The 21033-nt window shown below is 48.0% G+C and overlaps 4 protein-coding genes across 7 annotated transcripts; all 4 read right to left on the reverse strand.

The window, feature by feature from the left end:
* Positions 1-261: 261 nt before the first annotated feature.
* LOC100915428 (zinc finger protein 436) lies at positions 262-9991 on the reverse strand. 3 transcript variants are annotated; one of them, XM_031965090.1, is made up of 4 exons: positions 9119-9991; positions 7590-7661; positions 7002-7115; positions 262-6436 (listed from the first exon to the last, which is right to left on the reverse strand). In XM_031965090.1, exons 1-4 carry the CDS (start codon positions 9555-9557, stop codon positions 5142-5144), a joined length of 1920 nt encoding a protein of 639 aa, XP_031820950.1. In that variant the 5' UTR covers positions 9558-9991; the 3' UTR covers positions 262-5141. The 3 variants fall into 3 exon arrangements, with proteins under 3 accessions (XP_031820950.1, XP_031820953.1, XP_031820952.1); XM_031965093.1 differs by having other exon boundaries at positions 7590-7938; positions 9119-9191; XM_031965092.1 differs by having other exon boundaries at positions 7590-8502; positions 9119-9185.
* A 113-nt stretch (positions 9992-10104) lies between these two features.
* RING1 (ring finger protein 1) lies at positions 10105-12894 on the reverse strand. Of its 2 annotated transcripts, none has more exons than XM_012548967.3 (7): positions 12749-12894; positions 12352-12503; positions 12027-12187; positions 11645-11860; positions 11073-11468; positions 10523-10796; positions 10105-10206 (listed from the first exon to the last, which is right to left on the reverse strand). In XM_012548967.3, the coding sequence occupies exons 2-7, from the start codon at positions 12427-12429 to the stop codon at positions 10105-10107; spliced, it is 1227 nt and encodes a 408-aa protein (XP_012404421.1). In that variant the 5' UTR covers positions 12430-12503; positions 12749-12894. The 2 variants fall into 2 exon arrangements, with proteins under 2 accessions (XP_012404421.1, XP_012404422.1); XM_012548968.3 differs by having other exon boundaries at positions 12352-12461; positions 12749-12860.
* A 1603-nt stretch (positions 12895-14497) lies between these two features.
* Positions 14498-17026, reverse strand: HSD17B8 (hydroxysteroid 17-beta dehydrogenase 8). Its single transcript, XM_023502908.2, has 9 exons — positions 16802-17026; positions 16287-16504; positions 16048-16164; positions 15801-15893; positions 15643-15728; positions 15370-15454; positions 15197-15239; positions 14857-14931; positions 14498-14676 (listed from the first exon to the last, which is right to left on the reverse strand). Exons 1-9 carry the CDS (start codon positions 16845-16847, stop codon positions 14660-14662), a joined length of 780 nt encoding a protein of 259 aa, XP_023358676.2. The 5' UTR covers positions 16848-17026; the 3' UTR covers positions 14498-14659.
* Positions 17027-17121: 95 nt separating this feature from the next.
* Positions 17122-20911, reverse strand: SLC39A7 (solute carrier family 39 member 7). Its single transcript, XM_012548961.3, has 8 exons — positions 20800-20911; positions 19968-20591; positions 19677-19845; positions 19484-19555; positions 19170-19319; positions 18893-19036; positions 18502-18698; positions 17122-17900 (listed from the first exon to the last, which is right to left on the reverse strand). Exons 2-8 carry the CDS (start codon positions 20580-20582, stop codon positions 17628-17630), a joined length of 1620 nt encoding a protein of 539 aa, XP_012404415.1. The 5' UTR covers positions 20583-20591; positions 20800-20911; the 3' UTR covers positions 17122-17627.
* Positions 20912-21033: the final 122 nt, after the last annotated feature.

Consider the following 21033-nt stretch of genomic DNA (forward strand, 5'->3'; position numbering starts at 1 on the left):
AGTTATATTGTGAAAGAAAAATGAAAACAAAAGGGAAAAAGCCCGAGAAAGAAAAAAAAATGAGCAAAAAACAAGTGAAAAATAGTATGCTTCAATCTGCATTCAATCTCCATAGTTCTTTCTCTGGATACAAATGACATTTTCTATCTAAGACTATTGGAATTGTCTTGGATCACTGTATTGATGAGAAGAGCTAAGTTTATTGTAGATGACCCTCCTTCAATCTTGTTGTTACTGTGTACAATGTTGTCCTGGTTCTGCTCACTTTACTTAGACTATTCATCATTCTTTATAGAACAATGATATTCTATAACATTCAAATACTACAACTTATTCAGTCATCCCCCAATTGATGCACATCCTCCTAATTTCCAATAACTTGACACCACAAAAAGAGCTGCTACAAATATGTTTCCCTTTTTTATAATCTCTTTGGGATACAGGACCAGTAGTGACACTACTAGGTCAAAGAGTATGAACAGTTTGGTAGCCTTTTGGACATAGTAGAAGATACATTTCTTGTTGCCATATCCTTACTCCCTTCTAGGCTTCAAATCTAACTTTTTACCTTTAACATTCCTCCTTATTCGCAAAATATCAAGTGATTCCTCTCACATGTCCCTACATTTCCTGACCTAATTGGATGCCCCCCCAAATCCAGGAAGTTTATGAGGACATAACTCAAGTTGTTTCAAAGATGGATTTGTTTATTGGATTTGGAGGTAGCTCAGTGGCACAGTGAATGGACTTGAATTCAAATCTAGATTTTTACTATGTGAACTTAGGCAAATGACTTAACCTCTGCTTGCCTCAGTTTCCTTATGTGTAAAATGAGGACAATGATAGCAGTCATATCTAAAGTAGGCTGTTCAGAGGATCATATAAGATATTCTTTGTAAAGTGCTTTGCAAACTTTAAAGCACTATATAAATGCTGTTATTTTAAGTTCACCAGTTACTTTGTCTTGGCCAAATACAATGATTTTTAAGTTTTCATCTTCTTTTCAGAAATTATTGAACATGCCTTCCCTAATTCCTCTCACTTGATCTCTATGACACTACTTTCTGGTTTTCCTAGTTTTCTGGCTAGCACTATTAATTCTCATTTTGCTTTTCTTAGTTCCCTGTTTTTCTCCTGCTACATTTACTTCCCATTCCTTCAAATTACATTCTCTGTCATCTGAATATTTAAATTTTTATCCTTTTCTAATTATCCATCGCTATCAATGGATCCTTGCTATTGATCCTTTCTTCAGGAAGAGGACCATATCATCAGGGTGGTAATGCTATGAGATGCAAGTGAATTAGATTTAAATGATAGGCTGTGCAAAGTCACCAGCCTCACTCTCTTCTTGGGTCCAGTGGCAGGATATAGATCAGAAGCTAGAGTGATTTGGATTTAAGGCATCATTCTAGCCCAAAATATCTTGCAAGGTTTTAGCCATCAAAATTTACATTCATTTGGGCAGAGCACTCATAGGTAAGGGTATGAGTAAGGGTATGATATCCTAAGTGAATAGAGGAAAGAAAGGGAAAGAAAAAAAACCCAAAAGGGCTGTGTTGCCCAACTGGCCAGTTAACAATTGGGTCCCCAGTGGGACAGCTCCTACTATTACTCACAGAGGTTGTTGTTTGTCTTGTATTCCTGAAAAGATCCATGACATCAGGGAGGCGATGTCATAACATGTAAGTAAATTGTATTTAAATAAGGGAGGGTCACCAGTCTCACCTTCTCTTCTGGAGCCATCTAGGTCTGGTAGCAAAATATAGATCAGAACTATTAGAAATGGTCCTGAATGCAGTGGGAAATCTTGTCCTGTTTATTCTAAGGTCTTTTAACAAGTTTCAGTTTGCCTGAGACAAAGTCTATCCAGTGATTAAGGCCTATAAATCCCAAGCAAGATATCTGAAGAAATTTTAGTGATCATTGTGAATATAATGTAAATAGCATCACTACTCTTTTATTGACTCACAGATCTACAACCTATAATTTACCTTTTATTTCTTCTCCTTCATTTTCCATACTGCCAAAACCAAACTCGGTCCCTTTGGTTTATTATTCCCTGATGAGCAGGAATACTTCTGCCCTGGGCTCCCTTATCTGTCCCTATACTATCTTTGATGATCTCATCAGCTTTCATTGATTTAATTGTTGCCTCTATGCAGTTCATTTTCAAATCTACATATTCAATTCTCATATCTCCTGTATTCATACCTCCAGCTTCCTGCTGGACACTCCACTCACATCTCAAACTCAAAAAGTTCATGAAAGAATTTATCTTTTCCTCTAAACTCATTCTTTCTCTCAACTTTTTCCACTACTTAAGACACCTATGTTCACAACATAGGTTTTGTTACTGATTCTTCCCTTTCCCTCAACTCCCATATCCAGTGATCTGATCTTGTCAATTCTACCTCTTTAATCTCTCTTACCAGTTCTCCTTTCATTCATATGGTCACCTCCTCTAATTTAAGGCCTCAATATCTCTTGCCTTATCTTTTGTAACAGCTTTCCAATTGGTCTCTCTTCTCTCACTCCATCTTTCACACTGCTACCAAAGTGATATCACTAAAACACTGCTCTGACCACTCATTCCCCTGCTTAAGAAGCTTCAATTACTTAGGATAAAGTTGCTTCTTTGTTTGATATTTAAAATTCTTCACAGTTAGGCTCTTAACTATCTCTCCAGAATAATTAAATATACTTCTAGAAATCTAAGCTTCAGGCAAACTGACCTATTTGCTGTTTTCCTATATTCAACATTCTATGTCTTCTAGGGGACAACCTATAAAAGAGATGGAGGCAGGACACAGAATTTCCTGATGCAGATGTTGCTTTAGAAAAAATGTATGACTGTTTCTTTTCTACTTAACTGTGTCCCTCATTCTCTCCACCCTTACCTCCTTTAGGAAGCATTTCTTTGATTCAGATCGCTTGATTACTATGTCTCTTCAGCATTTTTATATGGTTCATATTATAGCATGATATTGTATTGCAATGTAACTTCTTTCCCCTCTCTAGACCTTCATTTTCTTATTTGCAAAGAAAGAATTTTGGATGCAACTATATCTAAGCTTAAATATTAGCCATCCCATAGTTCTTTCTTGCACTTATCAAAATAGTCAACCAATAAGCATTTACTACATATTTACTATGTGCCAAGGTCTTGCCCCAATATTGGAGGTACAAAGAAAGGTAAATCCCTTTGACACATTCTAAGAGAGATTTCAACTCAAATATTTATTATTTACTGTAACAGCCCAAAAGTTACATTGAGGAAAGATAATAAATTAACTAAAATAACTATTTATACCTTATTATTAACAATAAGCACAAAGGATATTGAAAATATGAACTTTTCTCATTCTAGTCCCACAGTACCTTCTCCAAGGACAGATGGAAATAGTTTCCTCCTCTGGTGTCAACTTTGGCACTAGATACAGTTTTCTCCACTGTGACATGTCTGTATGAGAACTGCATATCCCTCACTGGAAACTTTTATGGAAACCACGGACTGCTTTTCATACAGGGTCTCTTACTTGCAATGGATAGGAAATGTAGGTTCTGAGGAATGTAAATAAGGAGGCCTCACTGCATAGTGCTTTGTCCTTATATATTGCCTTATTTTTTTCCCCCTAGATATGTCCTGTTTTCTTAAATAGGCTATAAGCTTTCTGATGGCAGGACCAGGTCAGCTAGTGTACTAGAAGTGGTATGGACATAGTAAAACATCCATCGATGTTCAAATCAGAAGATCCAGTTCCAGTTCTGGTTTTTCCTTTGGCTGGGTATGTGAAGTTGCCTTTTCCTATCCCAGACCCCATCTTAACAAATGAGAATGAGACTATCTACCTCACAGGCCTAAATGAGGATCAAATAAAATATGAAAATTTTTGTCTATAAAATACAATACATATATGTGAAATATTACTTTTTAACAAGTGATACCCTGTCTCATTCCCTTATTTCTATCTTCTAATCTCTCTCCAAATTCCCTTACTCCCCCCCTCTTTTAGTTTCTTTCAAACAGACTCTGCTATTATACTTTCATCTTGCTTCTGATTTTCCTAATTATGTCTCCCCACATTTGTAGGCTTCAATCCAAGGGAACGTTCTACTACAGTCTTATTCTGATGACTTGTTTTGGTATGGAGGTGAGGCTAAACTCTTTTAAGATTTTGCTGTGAGAGCAATCCATCTAAATTTTGACAGGTTTTACCAAATCAAAAAGATGTTTTAAAGTATAATCTAACAATCCACTGAGTCTGTTGCACTAAAGGCAATCTAATTAAGTTTGGAAGGGTTCATCATCTAAAGGTTGGCAACTGGGTGATGCTTTTGCCCCTCTCACCCCCCCGGCATAGTAATAAGAATTGTCATAGACATGGGCAATGGCAATTTCTGAGCTATATCACCGGAGAGAATATCTACAATATGGAAATCATAGGTTTTCTATAGAATGTTAGTAATGCAAGGGAATGTAAGCAACTGGAAAGGGATAGCCCAATTTACCTGTATTCTTGACTCGGTGTGACAAGGAGTTTTAAGATCTGGCACTTTTAGAGAGCTACAGTCAGTGTAAATCATATTGTCAAAGGAAGTTGTGGAAAGTACTTTGGTACCCATAAAAGAAAGAATCCCAGGTAGCCTCCAAAGCATGATGGGATCAGTCAGAATTAAAGGGATGGTGGTTAAGAATCAAGTGTAACTTCTAAAAGTATTAGTGTGATTTTTCTGTATCCCAGGCAGGGGTTATCACAGGGATTCAGTTTATCTTCCTTGAAGTTTCCTGCAGAGACCTGTAATTGCCAGCTACTTCTGAGACAGCCTCATCAAACTTTTTAGATAAAGATGAAGAGAGAAAAGAACAGAGAGCTTACTCTCTTTTGGGGAATACTTTTCCTTAGGCAAAGGGAATCACCCCCTAGAAGAGGTGATCCTCTAGGCCAGAGAGAGAAGGAGGGCACTTAGGAGCTCTCACTCCTGGCATGGGTATGGGGAGTTGGTTACCTCTTCTCTGAGGAAAGACAAAGGAAGAGTAACCATTTGGATTACAAAAAAGTAGCTGCTCTGGGAGTCACTACAGCCAAAGACAGGCCTGGATTAAGACTCAGTTGCTCCAACCATAGGAAACAAATAAATCACTCTGGCTGAGATAGGGTTTCAGTCACTTGGATAGTACCTCCAGATTCCTTGGGAGATTCCTGGCTAAGGGAAGTTGCCTTAATTGTCAACACAGGGATCCCTCCAGGCCTACAGTCCTCATCTCCATCCTCCCCACCATGTGTGGCACGGTGTCGTAGCAGGTGAGAACTACGGGTAAAGCCACGATCACAATGCTCACACCTGAAGGGGCGGTCCCCAGTGTGGCCACGGTAATGTTGTGCCAGGTTGGAGCTATAGCGGAACCCACGCCCACAATCTGGGCAGCGGAAGGGCTTCTCACCAGTGTGAATACGCTGGTGCTGGACCAGTCCAGAGCTCTGGCCAAAGCCTTTGCCACACTGACTGCAGCGGTATGGTCGCTCCCCACCATGGCCACGCTGGTGGCGCCTCAGGTTGGAGCGGTGACCAAAACCCTCCCCACACTGGGTGCAGTGGAATGGCTTCTCGCCACCATGATGGGCTGCCTGGTGACGGACCAGTGCCAGAGCCTGAGGGAACAGTAGACCACAGTCAGCACAGGAATGGACAGGAGGAGGTGGGGGTGGGGGTCCTGTGTGGTGGGTTTTTCGGTGTGCCACTAAGCGAGGGTGTTGGCTAAAGCCACGCCCACACTCCCTACACAGGTATGGTGTCTCTCCAGTGTGTGTCCGAAGATGGCGAGCAAGATTGGCGCTCTGAGTGAAGCGCTTGCCACATTCAGGACAGGGGAAAGGACGTTCACCCGAATGGGACTTTTGGTGGCGGATAAGGCTGGGATGACGGCCAAAGCCTCTGCCACAAACAGCACAAATATAGGGACGCTCGCCTGTGTGGACAGTGGCATGCTGTAGGAGCCCAGAACTCTGGGAGAAACCCTTGCCACACTGGCCACATCGGTAGGGGGGGTCAGGCAGATGTGTACGTCGGTGCCGGGCCAGATGGGAGCCATGGCGAAAGCTTCGGCCACACTGACCACAAGAATAGGGTCGGTCACCTGTATGGGAACGCAGATGCAAGGCCAAGTGGGCACCCTGGGCAAAGCACTTTCCACATTCAGGGCATGGGAAGGGGCGCTCACCAGAGTGAATTAGCCTATGTCGGGAAAGGTGGGAGCGTCGTGAGAAGCAGGAACCACATTCAGGGCAGGAAAAGGGTTTTGGGGGTGGGGGTGGGGATGCTGGGGGTGGGGAGATGGTTGAGCCACAGGGTATAGCTGGTAGTGGGGAACTCTCCAAGACAGAAGGAAGGTCAGGGACTGATTCTGCCTCTTCTTCTTCCTTGGTCCTCATGCCTGTGAGACAGACAGTGATGAAATGAAGGAAATATAGAGGAAGAGGATCTTGTAGTGAACAGGAGAAAGGTGTGGTTTCATTCCCTATGGAAATTGTTTTACTCCCCTCTGTGATAGATAGTATTCCTGAAGGGATATGGAGTGGACCAGGACATCTTATACAGCAATTTGTACAAGGAGAAAGGGATGGGAGAGGGGAGCAAAGGTTAGCCCTCTCTACTGATGGCAGGGGTAAGAACTTTGATGATCTTTGCCAATTACTGGAGAACAAGAGTATAGTTTAGGATGGTGAGGAGGTATGGTAGAGTTCCATCCTTGGGGCCATGTGATACAGTGGGAAGATTGATGGTTTTGGCAATGGAGAGCCTCAGACTCTTACTCCTGCCACTTTCTAGTCCTTTGGCTTTGGGCAGATATTTTCCTCTAAACCTCAGTTTCCTCTTGTGTAAAATAGGTGACCTCCAAAGTCCTCTCAAGCTCTAAATCTTGGAGTTGATAATTCCCTCTTTGGGGTATGAGGAGGTGGAGGGAAGACAAAAGGATATTTTCCGTGCTGGTTACTCACCTGGATAGGATTCTTTTGGGACTCCCATTTCTTCAGATTCCTGAGATCCTTGACCCCATGACTCATTCCCTTCCTCCAAGTGAGGGATCAGTTCTGGTTTAGGGAATGGAAATCCTGGGGCAAGAAAGAACAAGATTCACTATTCTGTCTAGAAAAATTTCCCCTCCAAGCCCTCCCTCTAGCTGAATCCTAACCATTCTTCAAGGCCCAGTTCAAGTGCTCCATGAAGTCTTTTTTTTTTTTTTTTCATGAAGTCTTTCTTGACCACTTATTATACTATCAACTTCTGTAACTCATCTCTCCCAAAAGGTAATAAAATACATTTTTTGGTGTGTTCTTGTATTCTTTGCATCTGGTACAGATACTTGCAAATTAAAAGTGCTTATAAAAATCTGATTGTTGGATTCAGCAAGACTGGGGAGATGGTGAAGTAGGATGTCTGAGGATGAATTGAGAAGAGAGAGCTAGGGACCTCAAAGACTGAAATAGTGGCAGAGAATACAGAGAGATCACCTCTCAATTTGACATTTCAATTTAATTCAACACTCCTAATAGAATAAATGTCAGAATGGGGAGGAAGGTACTCACCCAAGGAGATGAGGTCCCTGTAGCTCTCCCACATGACATCTCCAAAATACACAGCCACGTCTGTGAAAGTCACTGGCATACGGGGTGGAGGATCAAGATGAAGAGTGGAAGACAATGAGAGGGAAGGTAGAGAAAAGTGAGAAGCAGAGAGGAGAGAAGGATGGGGAGATGTAGGTGGCATAAGAGCTGGAGGAGAAGGGGAGGAACAGGGACATGGGGAGGAAGGGGAAGGGCAGGGGGAAAGGGGAATTGTGGGCTGCGCCAGGATGGAGTAAGGGGAACAGAACTGGGAGAAAAGAAAGGACCGTTGGGAAATTAGGTTTAATGAGAAGGGGAAGGAACACTGTCTCTGGAACCAAAACAGAGAAGAGGGAAATTCCACCACTTTTTTCCTCATGTATATCTAGTCCTTCTCTCCCGGCCCCCCTTTCCCCCCTTTCTCCATATCATCTAGCACTCCCTTCTGCCACTATGAAGTTAGCAAGCTCAGACCCCTCTGAGGCACCAGGTTCAAGTTGAACAAACCTCAATTCTCAAACTAGTCCCATCTTCCTTTCCCCCAGCATGCCAGAAACACACACTTCTCAGATCAGGAACAGAGGAAAAGGCGGCAAACTGGGGGAATTAGGCACAGGACGCCTAGAGAGGTAGAGCTTGGCTGCAGGGGTTTGAGAACAGGAATTTGGATGACTTATTAGGAAGCCTGGGAAATGGGGAGGTGCTGCCTAGGTTTGAGGTTTGGGGGCTGGAAAAGTATAGGTGGTCATTAAATGACCCTCAAAACTAGAGAAGACAGATACAGAAGGGTGCAAATGGAAATTATGGATATTAGGAAAACACTGGGAGAGTGCACTGGGTCTTTCCCAGAGGCTACGCAAAGTCTTTGGTTCCGGAAGATTCCCTGGTACTGGTACTGTAGGAAGACACAAGATTCAGGGAGAGATTTATGACATTGGGAGTTCTACGGGGAGAGTTTGGGCATTGGGGGTCTTTAAAAACTGTCTGAAGGTTACGGGAAAGGAGCTCTCCCGTGTTAAGGATCCAGCAATATCCAAGTCCCTGATAAGGAAGATCCCTAAGGGCTCTGGGGGTGTCTTCGAGCTGTGTAAGAGGCTGGCTGATATCGAATCGGAGGCTGAGGGTTCTTGGTCTGAGATGAGATGTCGAGATGAGTATGGTAGATGTGTGGGAGAAGGGGCAGGTCTCCGGTACCGAAGGTTTCAGGGATTGGTAAGTTTCTAACACTGGCGTCCGCGGGCTATGGGTTTCAGAGATGGGCGAGTCCCTGTATTGATTCGGGGAGAGGGATTCCCGAGATCGAGGATCCTGGGTCTCGGAAAGGGTCTCTAATATTGAAGGTCCATGGCCTGGTACTGAAAGTCCCGGGGGTGTGGGAGGGTCCCTGGTATGGGAGGTCCACAATATAGGTCTCGAGGGTGTGGGAGTCCCTGGTTTTGAGGATCTCAGGGCTGAGGAGGATTGACGGCTGGGGTCGAGGTATTAGGGAGAGGACCGGGCGGACCAATTACCTGCACCACCAACTCGACTGCCAGCCAGACGGCGGACTGAGCTCAGGCACGGGAATTTGGGGACGGGGAGAAATGAAAGGAGTAGCGGAAACAGGAAGTGAGAGGCAGAGTACCCGAAGAAGGGGCGGGGGGGGGGAGCCTCGATCCCTCCCAGAGCCATCCAGCTTTCTACTAGATTTCCCGAAAATGGGCATCGAACCCTGACACTTATCAGCCCCTGCGCCTCTGTCCGGAGCCCACATTCCACCCATCTGGTAGGAAGAAAGGAGAACCATGATTTCCACGCCCTCCTCCCCCACTGAGGAAGCAAAAACCACACCCCCCATAGGCCTTCGGGACAGTAGCGTTCTAAGGTCAGCGATGCCCTACTCTGAGGCCTCATGGGAACCGTAGTTCTGGCTGTTGCCCCTCTTAAACGTCCTGGGAGGCGGAGCGCCATGAAGCTCTAACTGTGACCAAGGACAAGGGACGCAGAACAAGCAGGGCAGCGACGGTATCTGCTAGGCACTCTAGTTTATTGGGGAGATATTTGAATCGCTTCCACTTTGCTCCTTCCGGCTTTCAAACTGTATTAGCGATCTGATTTTTTCCCACGGAGGCAACACTACAAATTTTTTATGGTCGATATTATTTCCCCTTCTTTTTATGGCCCATTCCCCCCCTCCCCCAACACACAGACAGACACAGATTTGAAAGAAAAAAAGCAAATGCGTTGTTGGCGGGAGGGGAGGTTATCTTCCCTCCATAATATCCCATTACAGAAGGGAGGTGACTGGTGAATAGAAAAAGAAGGAATTGGGGGTGCACACCCCAATCTGTACAATATAGAAGAATCTGATATAGACACTTTATATAAAAGCCATTTGTCCTCTTCGGTGTCCTCTCTCCAGCCGGCCAGGCGGGGTAAGGGGGTGGGGTAGAGAGAACACAGACCTGGAGGCAGAGCTAGGACATACACACAGAAGCCCTATGCCCCATCCCTTGGGTCACTTGGGGTCCTTAGTTGGGGCATAGCACAGCTCCAGGGGTCTGGACACCTTCCAGAACTTCTCATTCACCAACTCCAGGGTCAGTGAGCCATTCAAAGTCTAGGGATATAAAATAAATCAGAAAGAAGGTAGAGGGAAGGGGAGAACAGAGTATTATAAGGAAGGAGAAAAAAAAAGACATGAGTGATATGAAGAAAAATCTCCAAGTATGAAAAAAGAGGGAGAGGGAAGGAAAGGAAAAACAAGAATAAAAGAGGAAGGTAATGGGAGATAAATGGAAGGACAAAGAGAAAAGTGGGAGAGAAACAACATATAGAAAACTGATTAGTGACAGGATGAATGGAGCATGTTTTATCTTAAACTTTTCTCTTGTTCCCATTACCTCCCCCACAATTATTCCCTTCCATTTTCTCACCGTGAAAGCTCCTCCCCCAGGTGCGATGTAGATGGTATACTGCTTCTCACTGACACCCTCCAGGCTGGGCAAGGCTGGCTCCTCTGTTCCATCAGTTCCTCCAGTTCTAGGTGCCTCCCCCCCACCTCCCTCAGGTCCTCCAGCTTCTGGGACTCCTCCACCTGGTGCCCCAGGTTCCCCTGCCTCTTGTTGCTGCCTCCGTTCAAGTGCAATCCTTAGAGCCAAGTACTTGGAGAGGTGGTCAACTGTGGCATTCCCTGTTGTCTTCACATATCTGAGGAATTGGGACAAATGATCAGTGAAAAAAAGCAAAGGACTGGTGAAACAGGAAATATGATATATTGACAGGGCTTCTTGGGGGTTTCCAGGAAACTGTTTAAAGTTTGGAAGAAATCATGATTTTGCATAGGTATGTTTCTGAATTTGGGGAAGTCAAAGTGTTGGATGGAATTATCCTCAGGACTGGACAAGGAAGCCCTGTGATTTTGGGGTATCCCTTTTGGTCCCCGGTTCCCCAATTTTTAGACAGTTGTTGAGGGAATCTCCTTACCTAGTCTGACTGTATTCTCCTTTTTCAACCAGCAGAGGATGGGGCCGGAACACAAGCTCGATCTCTCCTCCTGGCTCAGGAGGACTGGGAGCCCCAGGTGGGCTTGGTGGACCCAGGGTCCCTCCACCCAGTGGGGCACCCCGGTCCCCAGAATCCTCAGAGCCTGCTCCCCCACCTATACCTCCAGTAGCCCCTCCCCCTGTTCCTCCACTGTTCCCTCCCACAATCCCTGGCCGAGGTCGCTTGGGGGCAGGGCCAGGAGTAGAATCTGGGGCAGAATCTGAACTAACATCTTCCCCATCTCCATCTCCCTCTCCCTCACCAGGGTCTCCCTCCCCACCACTCATTGTTGTTGTCTGGTCTGACTCTGGCATTGGCCTCCTTACACGTTGGGCCCTGTAGAGGCAAAGGACAACAATTAGAAATCAGTATGTAGGAAGGCTAAGCAGTCAGGGGTCAGATGTTAGGAGGCCAAAAAATAACAAAGTGAAAATCATTAATCTCTGCCTATTACATGTCCAGAAACCTCCCAGAATTTAATGTCTGGCACTCCCAGATCACCACTTTTATACCTGTGCATTGCCTGCATTCGGAGCCCTTCCTCAATGCTAGAGCTCAGCGCTTGCTGGTTATGCAAGCGGCTAAGCCGTATAAGGACCCGATCCTGATGTGCCTCATATTCCTCTCGACTTGGGTAGATTTTGGAGATCAGGGCATCAAAGTTTGGATCTGGCCGAAGAGACCGCTTTGATACCAGTTTCTTCCTACAAGTAGGACACTCTTTGTTCCTGTATTGGGTTAGAGGAAAGAAACCACTTAAAACACAAAGGGGTAACTGGAGGTTTCCGTTACTTTGACACACTCAAAAGGGATTAGAAGGTCATCCACAGGCAGGGAACCTCACCCCCACCCACCCGCCCCACCCCTCCAATTCTCGCAAGTATCTCCGGATACCCGCTCCGCAGCGCAGTGACAATGCAGTCCGAGCAGAAGCGATGGAGACACTCCTTGGTGGTCATGGTATTCTTGAGCATGTCCAGGCAGATTGGGCACATGAGCTCCGAGTGTAGGGACCGTGGGGAAACAGCAATTTCTGTGCCATCCATGATGGCCTCCTGCAGGAAAGGAAGAAGTGAGAAAGACAGAGCAGGACCGAGACGCACATAAAACGTGCAGTCTTCGGGGACTGGATCCAGGCAAGATGGGGGCAGTTAACAGTAAGTGGTAGAGGATGCGGTGCGAGCGAGAGGTGTGCGTGAGAGGGGCTCCCCTTCCTCACCTGTGGAGTCCGATGTAGCTCGTAGAGACTTAGTTCCCACGTTTTGCTGGCGCTCTGTGCATTTGCTGGGGTCGCCATGGTGACGAGGAGCAGACCGCCACTGCGGAGATCTGGGGGCAGACAGGGCCACTTAAGGAGCTGCCGGAGTTTGCCTGGGGGTGGGGATGAGAGTGGGTGGGAGTTAGGGTCCACCTCTCTTCGCTCCGCCCCTTCTATACGCGCCCCAATCCCCGAGGCCCCGCCCCCTTGCATTTCTTTCCCTTCCCCCCTCCTCTTCCCTCCTCCTTCCCCCCATCCCGCCCACCAGCCTAGGCTTCTCTTCCAGGGTTCCCTCTGCCGCCAGCGCCCTACCCGATCCCCGTGCCCTATCGCCGTGTACTTTCCGGGCCAAACTCACTCAGTCCTCGGTCCCTCCCCTTCAGGACCCCGGTCCCACCGCCGCCGACACATCTCCCGGTGCCGCCATGGCCAGGGCGCTCGGGCCCATGCGTCACTTCCGCCTTCCCATTCCCTCCCCTGTCTGACTCAGAACCATGATTACGTCACCGGGCTGATCGGAACGCGGGTGGAACTTGGATCGGAGGGGAATCTCCCCCCACCTCTTTCGCACACGTGACACATGCCCTCCACGTGAGGGTAGCGCGCCGCTTTCTCGCTCCACGTGGGCTCCTTCCCGATGGTCACGCGGGACAGAGCGGGCCGGGACGCACCTCCGCCGGCCCCCTGCGCCTAAATGCGCTGGGAGAGGGACACGCTGCTCCCGCTGGGGCCTCTCCTTTCGGAGCGGGCTGGAGCCGTGACGGCGCTCGCCTTCCGCGGGAAGAACGCCGAGGGGCCCCTAGCTGCCTTCCCCCGGGACCAGAATTAGAAGGGCCTCCGTCTCCACCTCCAGCCCCGCTGCCGCGCCTAGCCCGCCCCTAGCCTCATCTCTGGTTCCCGCTCTCAGAGTACAGGTCTCCAGTCCCGAAGGCGCGCAGCGGAGTCCTCGGTCCCCCCCGGCTCGCTCCGTTTTAGGGATTCCCTCTTCTGTGTCAGGCGTCCTGAAGTCCGCGCCCCCTCTGCGAGGCGGGGGCCCGCGGCTCGGGATGTCCAGACCCAACTCTCGGGGGCCGCGGCCACGAGAATTGCGTTTGGACAATCAGGAGCCGCTGCCCGGCAGGATGGTTACTAGGGGGATAGAGAACCCAGCCTATGGAGGCCAGACTGCTGTGGTGGGGTAAGGGGGCCGTCTTCGGGGGAATGGAAAGACTGTAAGATAAAGAGGAGAGCCGATAGAGACCTAGATGTGCCAGGGGTGGGAAAAAGGAGAAGATGGGGAGGTAAAGACAGGGAGGGGATCCTAACTCAGAAAAAGTGGGAGCAGGGATGACACGGGAGTTGGAGAGGAGCCTGGAACTCCTTTCCACTGGTGCACATGGACCAGAGATCAAGTTGGGGACGGAGAAAGGGAATCTGTGGAGACGGGGGAGTTGTTCTTCCCACACCCCAATTCCCTAGCCCACCCTTTTTTGCTCCACTCCCCCCTCCCTTCCGAACCCACCACTTCCCTGTCCTCTCCTTCGTCCGTGGCCAGTCCTTAAGTGGGCTCCAGAAGCTATTCGCCCCTGGCCCCCTCATTTCCCCTCCCCATTACCCCTCCTTTCTTCTCCCCCTCAGTCCCTCTTTCATCCCCTCTGGCCTCTTTCAATGGCTGGTCCCTTCCCCTAATCCTGGCCACCTCCTCTAATCCCCCACCCCCTACTCTGATCTCGAGGCTGGCAGCACTATTGTGAACATCAAGAAGGGGGAGGAATAGAAAGGGCACTGAGAGAAAAAGGATGGAAGTTGAGGCATATATTCCACATTGTCCCCCTTTACACCAAGGCCAGAGTCAGAAATATGCCCTCATCCCACTACCCCCCTCACAGGACACAGGGATGGGAAAAGTTCGGGGGGGGGGGCGGATTCTGGGCATTGGGGCAGTCTAAAGGAGTGGGGACAAGATCCCCTCCTTCTGCAGGCCTTGTATCCCACAACCTTTCCCTCTCACACCCGGTGGCTAGGGTTGCCCTGGGAAACGAGCCAGTGAATAGGAACAATCCCACTAGGAGAAGGGAAGGAGGAAATGGGGAGGAGTCTGAAGGTTTGGACACAAGAAGAAACCAGAGGTGGTACAAAGATTTGAAATTTATTAGGGTTACAGATACCCTTTTCATATAACTCGAATCCCCAATATAAAGTTGCTGGTCTCCCGTCCTATATTTGAATCTTCCTTTGCCTGGCTATGATACTGCTTGGGGGAAAGATGTGTCCTGGGACCCTGTGGGGGTTACATGAAGAGACCTCCTGGAAGGGTCAGAAAGAGAGAGAGAGAGAGAAAAGACAAGAATTTGGAATAGGATTTCTCTAACCTCTCACATCTTCCCCAGTACTTCAAGACTTCCCCAGTCCCTAAGAATTGTTTCAAAGATATCCGTTAACTCCCCAATTTATTGGGTCCTGTTTCCAATTTTCTTTCAATCATACCAGTGACCTCCAGAGTGGTCCCTGTTATGTATCCACTGTCATCTGATGCCAGGAATGCTACCACATCTGCCACATCTGGGGAAAAGGTTCAGAAGTCTTATTACTACTACCCATTGTATCTCAGGAAGTATTACTCCCCCCCCCCCCCCCCCAAAAAAAAAAAAAAAGACAAGGAACAACCATAATATTTAACTTCCAACCTTAAGGCCACCATCTCACAAACAGCCTAGTCTTTGTGTCTAAAGGTCTCCACTTACCTAAACTCCAATTTCTATTTCTCCCTTCCACTCACTCTTTCTCTTTCTACATTTTCTACCTTTTCTTTACCCTTGTTTCTCACCCTCTGGAAGCCCCAGATGGCCCATGGGGATTTGTGGAGTTATCTGAAAGTATACAGAAAGTTTAAAAAAATTATAAATAAGTAGTTTCTCTGTCCTGGGTCTTGTCCAAAATTTTCTCTATGATAAGGTTTGCTAAGTGGTGAGGAAAGGGAGAGTTTAGGTGACCCCCTACCTGGTCCAATATTTTCTGTGGTACTTTCTTTGTCATGGGTGTTATGATGAATCCTGGAAGGATAGAGTTACAGCGGATTCCATGTCTGTGAGGAGGAAGAATTATCACTAACCTCTGATAATAGCTAATTCCCCGTTCTGACACTAGGGTTGCCAGGCTGGCATCAATCTACTACTATTAGCTTATCTGGGACCAAGCATATATAGGTGGCAGTTACTTTGCTGCTGTAAGAAAGTAACCAGCTTAATGATCCCTCTCATAACCCAAGCTAACCGTCCAAGTTCTCGAGCCACACTTCGGGTCATTCCATCCACTCCAGCTTTGGATGCTGCATAGTTTGTCTGACCCAGGTTCCCCACCTGTGGAAAAGTCATAGTCAGAGATCACGGGGAAGTCTCTCTTTCCTCCCATTAGCCTTGTCCCAGGCTGACCTTTCCTATGATACTGCTCATGTTGATAATGGAGCCACCACAGCCACTGGATACCAGCGCTCTAGCTGCAGCCTGCATGACCAAAAAGGTGCCCTGAAAATGAAGGGAAAGGATGACAAAGGTACTGTTGGTCACAGTACAAAACACTTCCCTTATTTCGGGGACCCTGCCTCAATCTCTCCTAAGCAGGTAAATTCAGGTCATGGTCAGGATGTCCACAGGACATGAAAGAATCGCTGCTCAAGACCTTGAGATTGACGGCAATGACTTCATCCCAGTAATCCTCAGGCATTCGGAGCAAAAACTCATCCCGAATGATTCCAGCGCAAGAGACCACCACTGACGGTGGGCGTGAGAAGCAGCCCTAGGGGAAGCAGGAAGGAGAGATTACTGGCAGCAACACAAAAACAGACTTGGGGAAATACACAAAAGCAATTGCTTTTCCTTTTCCCATTGGACAGCGGGGCTGCGCATGCTCTGTCTCACCTGGATTTGTTCTATTACCCCTTGGGCGGCTCCGGCCTCGGCCACATCAACCTGAAAAGCAGCGTGACCCTTGGGGACGGCCCCAGCCTCTTTCTCCATCACCTTCAAAAGCTGTATAGTCTTCTCGGCCGCTGCCCCATCCCGGTCACTTGCAGCTATTAGTGCTCCTTCCTTGGCCAGGCGCAGGCAGACTGCCTGGCCGATGCCGCTGCCTGCACCTGGGGAGTAGGGACAGGAAAGGAGTACAAACGCGTGGTCCCAGCGCACCAAGTCAAAACGACAGACTCGGGCATCGGAGGTGGGAGTACTCGGAGAACGCGCCAGCACCTAACACGGGGCAACTGATTCAAACCTCGGAGCCCGACCAGAAAGGAGCGGAACGCTAGCACCTAAACACTTTCCCGGGAAACCCACTTTCCCGCGACCCTCGCGGGACGTCACCCCGCCAGAAAAAGCACCCTCTTCTTCTCCCCAGTCGGGAAGGCGGATGGTGGAGTATGGTTAGGCTCCTTAACCTGTGACCAGAGCTAACGCCGAACGCAGTCGAAGCGGGGCCGCCATGGCAAAGAAAACTTCGGCCCCAAACCAATGGGAGCAGAGAAAAGGGCGGGGCTGAGAACTTGAAGCCAATCAGAAGAGAACCGAGGCACATTAGTTCTCCGGAGCGACTAACAGGACTTCAACCGGACCAGGGAAGTGATAAAATTCCCTTAGTCCCTGAGGCCAGGGTGCACATCCGTTCCTTCCCCGAAATTAAAACAAGAGACCAGTTGGGATAAAAGAGCCGATGCCTTTATTTCCGGTCACTACCTCTTCCCCCCAATTCCCTCCCCCCCATGATATAAAAAAAGCAAAACCTAAACAGTTATAAGATCAATGACAAGACTTCCCTCTTCCCCACTCCCAATCACTACACACGATTGATCTTACTGCTGACCCCTCCCCTCCCTTCCTCGGTCTAGGGCTCTCGGGCCTTTGAGAAAGGCACACCGTCATGAGAGAGATGGGAGGTGCAGCTGGGGGCAGCTTAGTCCCTTGAGAACAGGTATGGGGAACACAGGTGCCGAGAGTCCTTATTCTGTCTCCCTCTTCCTTCTTGGAGTCGATCACATTTAGTTATGCCACCTAAGACCTAACTCAATTCTCAATACTACAGCCATTCTTGCCTCTCATTCTCAAGACTACTGCTCCCTGGAACATTCAGCCTTGTAGGGTTAACACAAGTTTGTTGACCTTCTAGACATTTGTCTTTCTAGTACTTGGCTCATTCTCCCTTTGGCTAATGCCCCCCATCCAGGTGACCCTATTCTTCAAGGTTTAGGGGAAGGGGTCTCCCACCTCTCATTCAAGGTAGGCAATCAAAACCATCATAGCAACTCCACCTAACAGCCCCAGAACCTCCAGCAAGGACTGCAGGGGAGAAGCCTCTCTCAGTAGTTCGGGCAATACAGACACAGTTGCCACATAGATGAAGCCACCAGCTGTAAATGGGAGGACCCAACCTGGGCCACTACCACCAGCAGCACTGTTTGCCTGGGATCCTCCTTCAGCCAAGAGGGCACAGGTTGTGCCTGCTAGGGCCCCCAGTGCCGTAAGCAGTTGAAGGCCCATCGCCTGAAGTAGGGATAGGGGTTTGAGGAAGGGAAAGAAAAAAATAAAAACCTTCAAAATCATCCCTGATGAGGAATAAAATGCAAGTTAATGTCCTGGAACTTGTGGAAAGGCTTGTAGCATAAACGCAAGAAGAGGGACTTGGAGCATTTTGTTTCTCACAGTCTAGAGCAGGGGTCCTCAAACTTTTTAAATAAGGGGCCAGTTCACTGTCCCTCAGACTGTTGGAGGGCTAGACTATAGTAAAAACAAAAACTTGGTTTTGTGGGCCTTTAAATAAGAAACTTCATAACCCTGGGTGAGGGGGGATAATTGTCCTCAGCTGCCACATCTGGCCCAAGGGCTATAGTTTGAGGACCCCTGGTCTAGAGTCTAAAGAGTTCAAAAGGGAGAACTTTCTATACTAGAGAAAAAAGAAAGTATAGAGACTTCTGCTTGAAACAGCAGAGAGAAACAAAGATATAGAGAAGTTAATTTCTCAGGATTATAGGGAGGTGATGTGGGGGGATGGGAGACAGCAGCAAAAATGAAGAGCTAGGGGTTCCAGAGGCACCCTGGAGGAATAGATGTCTATGGAATGTTCTTGATTCCCCCAATCACTGACCTGCTTCTTGCTGCAGCCAGACTGGACAAGGATGGCAAAATCCCCAACTTCATGGGGTACCTCGTGTAGTAGGACAGTTAGTGTGGTCAAAATCCCTAGTCCCCGGCCCCCTCTGAAAGAGGCCCCAATTGCTAGACCATCTGTGAAGTTGTGAGCCAGGTCCGCAGCTAGGTTCAAGTATCCAGATACACGCAAGTCTGGACAGGAGAAGCAGGGAAGGTGAACTGAGTAAGATACTCCAAACTCCCTCTGCCACTTCTATAGCTCCCATGTTCATTCAGACATGACCTTTAGGAAAACACTATCTAAGCATAGTGGTTCATGAAAATACCACCCCTTTCCCCCAAGCATTCTTTTCAGAATGTTTCGGGCACCATTCCTGGTCCCTCACCTGAACCCCCTTTCTTCTCTTCAGAATTAAGCTGTTTCATCGGACCATCATTCAGTTCTTTTCCTGCTCCTTTTCTCTTCCTTGCTTCTCCAATCTCTTTCTTTTTCTCTTCCTCATCTGAGCTCTGCTTTTCCTTTGAAAGTTCTGAGGAAAGAAAGAGTTCTCCCTGTTTCACTCAGAAATCCTAAACTAGGAAGACTCCTAGATTTCCACCACCATCCTGAGATCCCAAGACAGAAGAATGCATTGTAGAGTAAATGTCATTTCTAAATCTTACTATGTTGCCCATGCTTGGGTCCGTGTCCATGTCCATGTCCGTGTCCATGTCCATGTCCTCCCTTCACATGTGTTACAAATTTTTCCACCACAAGAAAGGCAACAATTCCACCGAGAACCCAGAGCCCAATAGAGAGAATTGGGCCTTGGTCTGAGGGCAGAGAAATAGAAAAAAGATGCTAAGAGAGAAACAGTCCCCTGAATTCCCCTTCACATCCTTTGGCATGAAGTTGAGGAAAGTGGGAGAGATGGTTAAATACCCTCCACCCTATTTCAGACCCAGTCTTTGCCCCCTTCCCCCAATTCCCTCCTCACGGCTATGGGAATGTTCATGTCCTGGCCTTTCCTCAAAGTGATGTTCTATATCCCCATGATGAGAATGAGGTTCTGAGGAAAGATCAGAAATATCACACATTTGATATAAACATCACAGGTACCAGGGAGACTCAAAATGTGAGACAAAGTAAGATTGAGAGGAAGTTAAAGCTAAAGGTCAGCAAACACTCACCCAGGGCATGAGGTATGAGATGAAGGAAGGCATCTCCCAGGAGTCCCCCAGAGGCAAAGCTGAGTAAGATCTGCAGGAGTGAGCGGTGCTGGGGGGAATTGGATTCCACAGGTACAAGAAAAAGAATGAAAAATGGAGCCGCTGAAATCAGCACTGTTGCCCCCAGAGCCTGGTAAGTATAAGTTTGGGGTTAAGGAAATAAATCATGAATGTAAGTTAATGATTTTATAAGGGTGAGATCCCAACCCCTACAACCCCTTCCACTATCCCCATTGTTTTCTGGGAACTCACATATGCCCAAAGACTGACAGTGTCCAGGTCCTGCACACTGCCTAGAACCTCAGAATCCCCTGTGCCTTTGGGGGTTTGTCCATATTCATGAGCATGACTGTGTCCATGGTCATGACTGTGACCTCTATGGTTGGGTCCATTTCCTTCATGTGAATGCCTATTGTGCAAGGGGTCAGCCTCATAATAAAAACTCTCATGTGTGTGGCCATGGTGTCCTGGTGTGTGGCTGTGCCCATGATGGAAACCCTCATGCAAATATCCACGGCCATGATGCTGGAAATCTTCATGACCATGATCACGATGATAGAAATCTTTGTGCAGGTGACCATGGCCATGATGCTGGAAATCTTCTTGGGACTGTCCATGGTCTGGATGGTGGAAATCATCATGTGCATGCCCATGGCCTGGATGGTAGAAATCTTCATGTGAGTGTCCATAGCCAGGATGGTGAAAATCCTTGTGGGAGTGCCCATGGCCAGAATGATGGAAATCTTTATGCATATCTTCATGCAAGTCTGCGCGGCTCCCAACTCCAAACATCAGGAGCTCTAGGGCAACCAAAGTCACCCACCCCGCAGCCCTCCAGCCTCTGGCTCCAGGGGCCCCGCGGGCCATCGCGATTACCTAGAAAGAGAGAGACAGTGATTCTTCTGGATCCACGCGGTTGTTCTCCTGTTCCCCCTACACCGCGGTCCTTAGAATGCCCCTTTTAGACTCCTTTCCCGCCCCCCATCCCCATCCCTCTCCGGGCTCTCGGATCCCTGGGAAAAGTCTCGTTAGTCTTCGGGTCTTCCTGCTTATTGTTCCCTCTGGGCCACCGTCTCGATGGTACCTGGAAGGCTAAGGGAGCTGTGAATGCAACCCGAGGCTGGGGTCTCGCCGCTCCGGGATCTCCTCTCTCCTCGATTCACACAGATGAACGTGGCACTCCCGCGATCCCCGTTGCTGAGAGAAGAGGAAGTTCCACCTTTTCTCCGCCCCTTTCTTTTACCCCAACATCGGCTCTCAGCTGCAGCTACGGGGATACGCGTCCTTTGATACGCATGCGCGGACGGAGGAAGTGAGC

Source organism: Sarcophilus harrisii, chromosome 4 (assembly GCF_902635505.1).
Source record: "Sarcophilus harrisii chromosome 4, mSarHar1.11, whole genome shotgun sequence".
Classification (NCBI taxonomy): domain Eukaryota; kingdom Metazoa; phylum Chordata; class Mammalia; order Dasyuromorphia; family Dasyuridae; genus Sarcophilus; species Sarcophilus harrisii.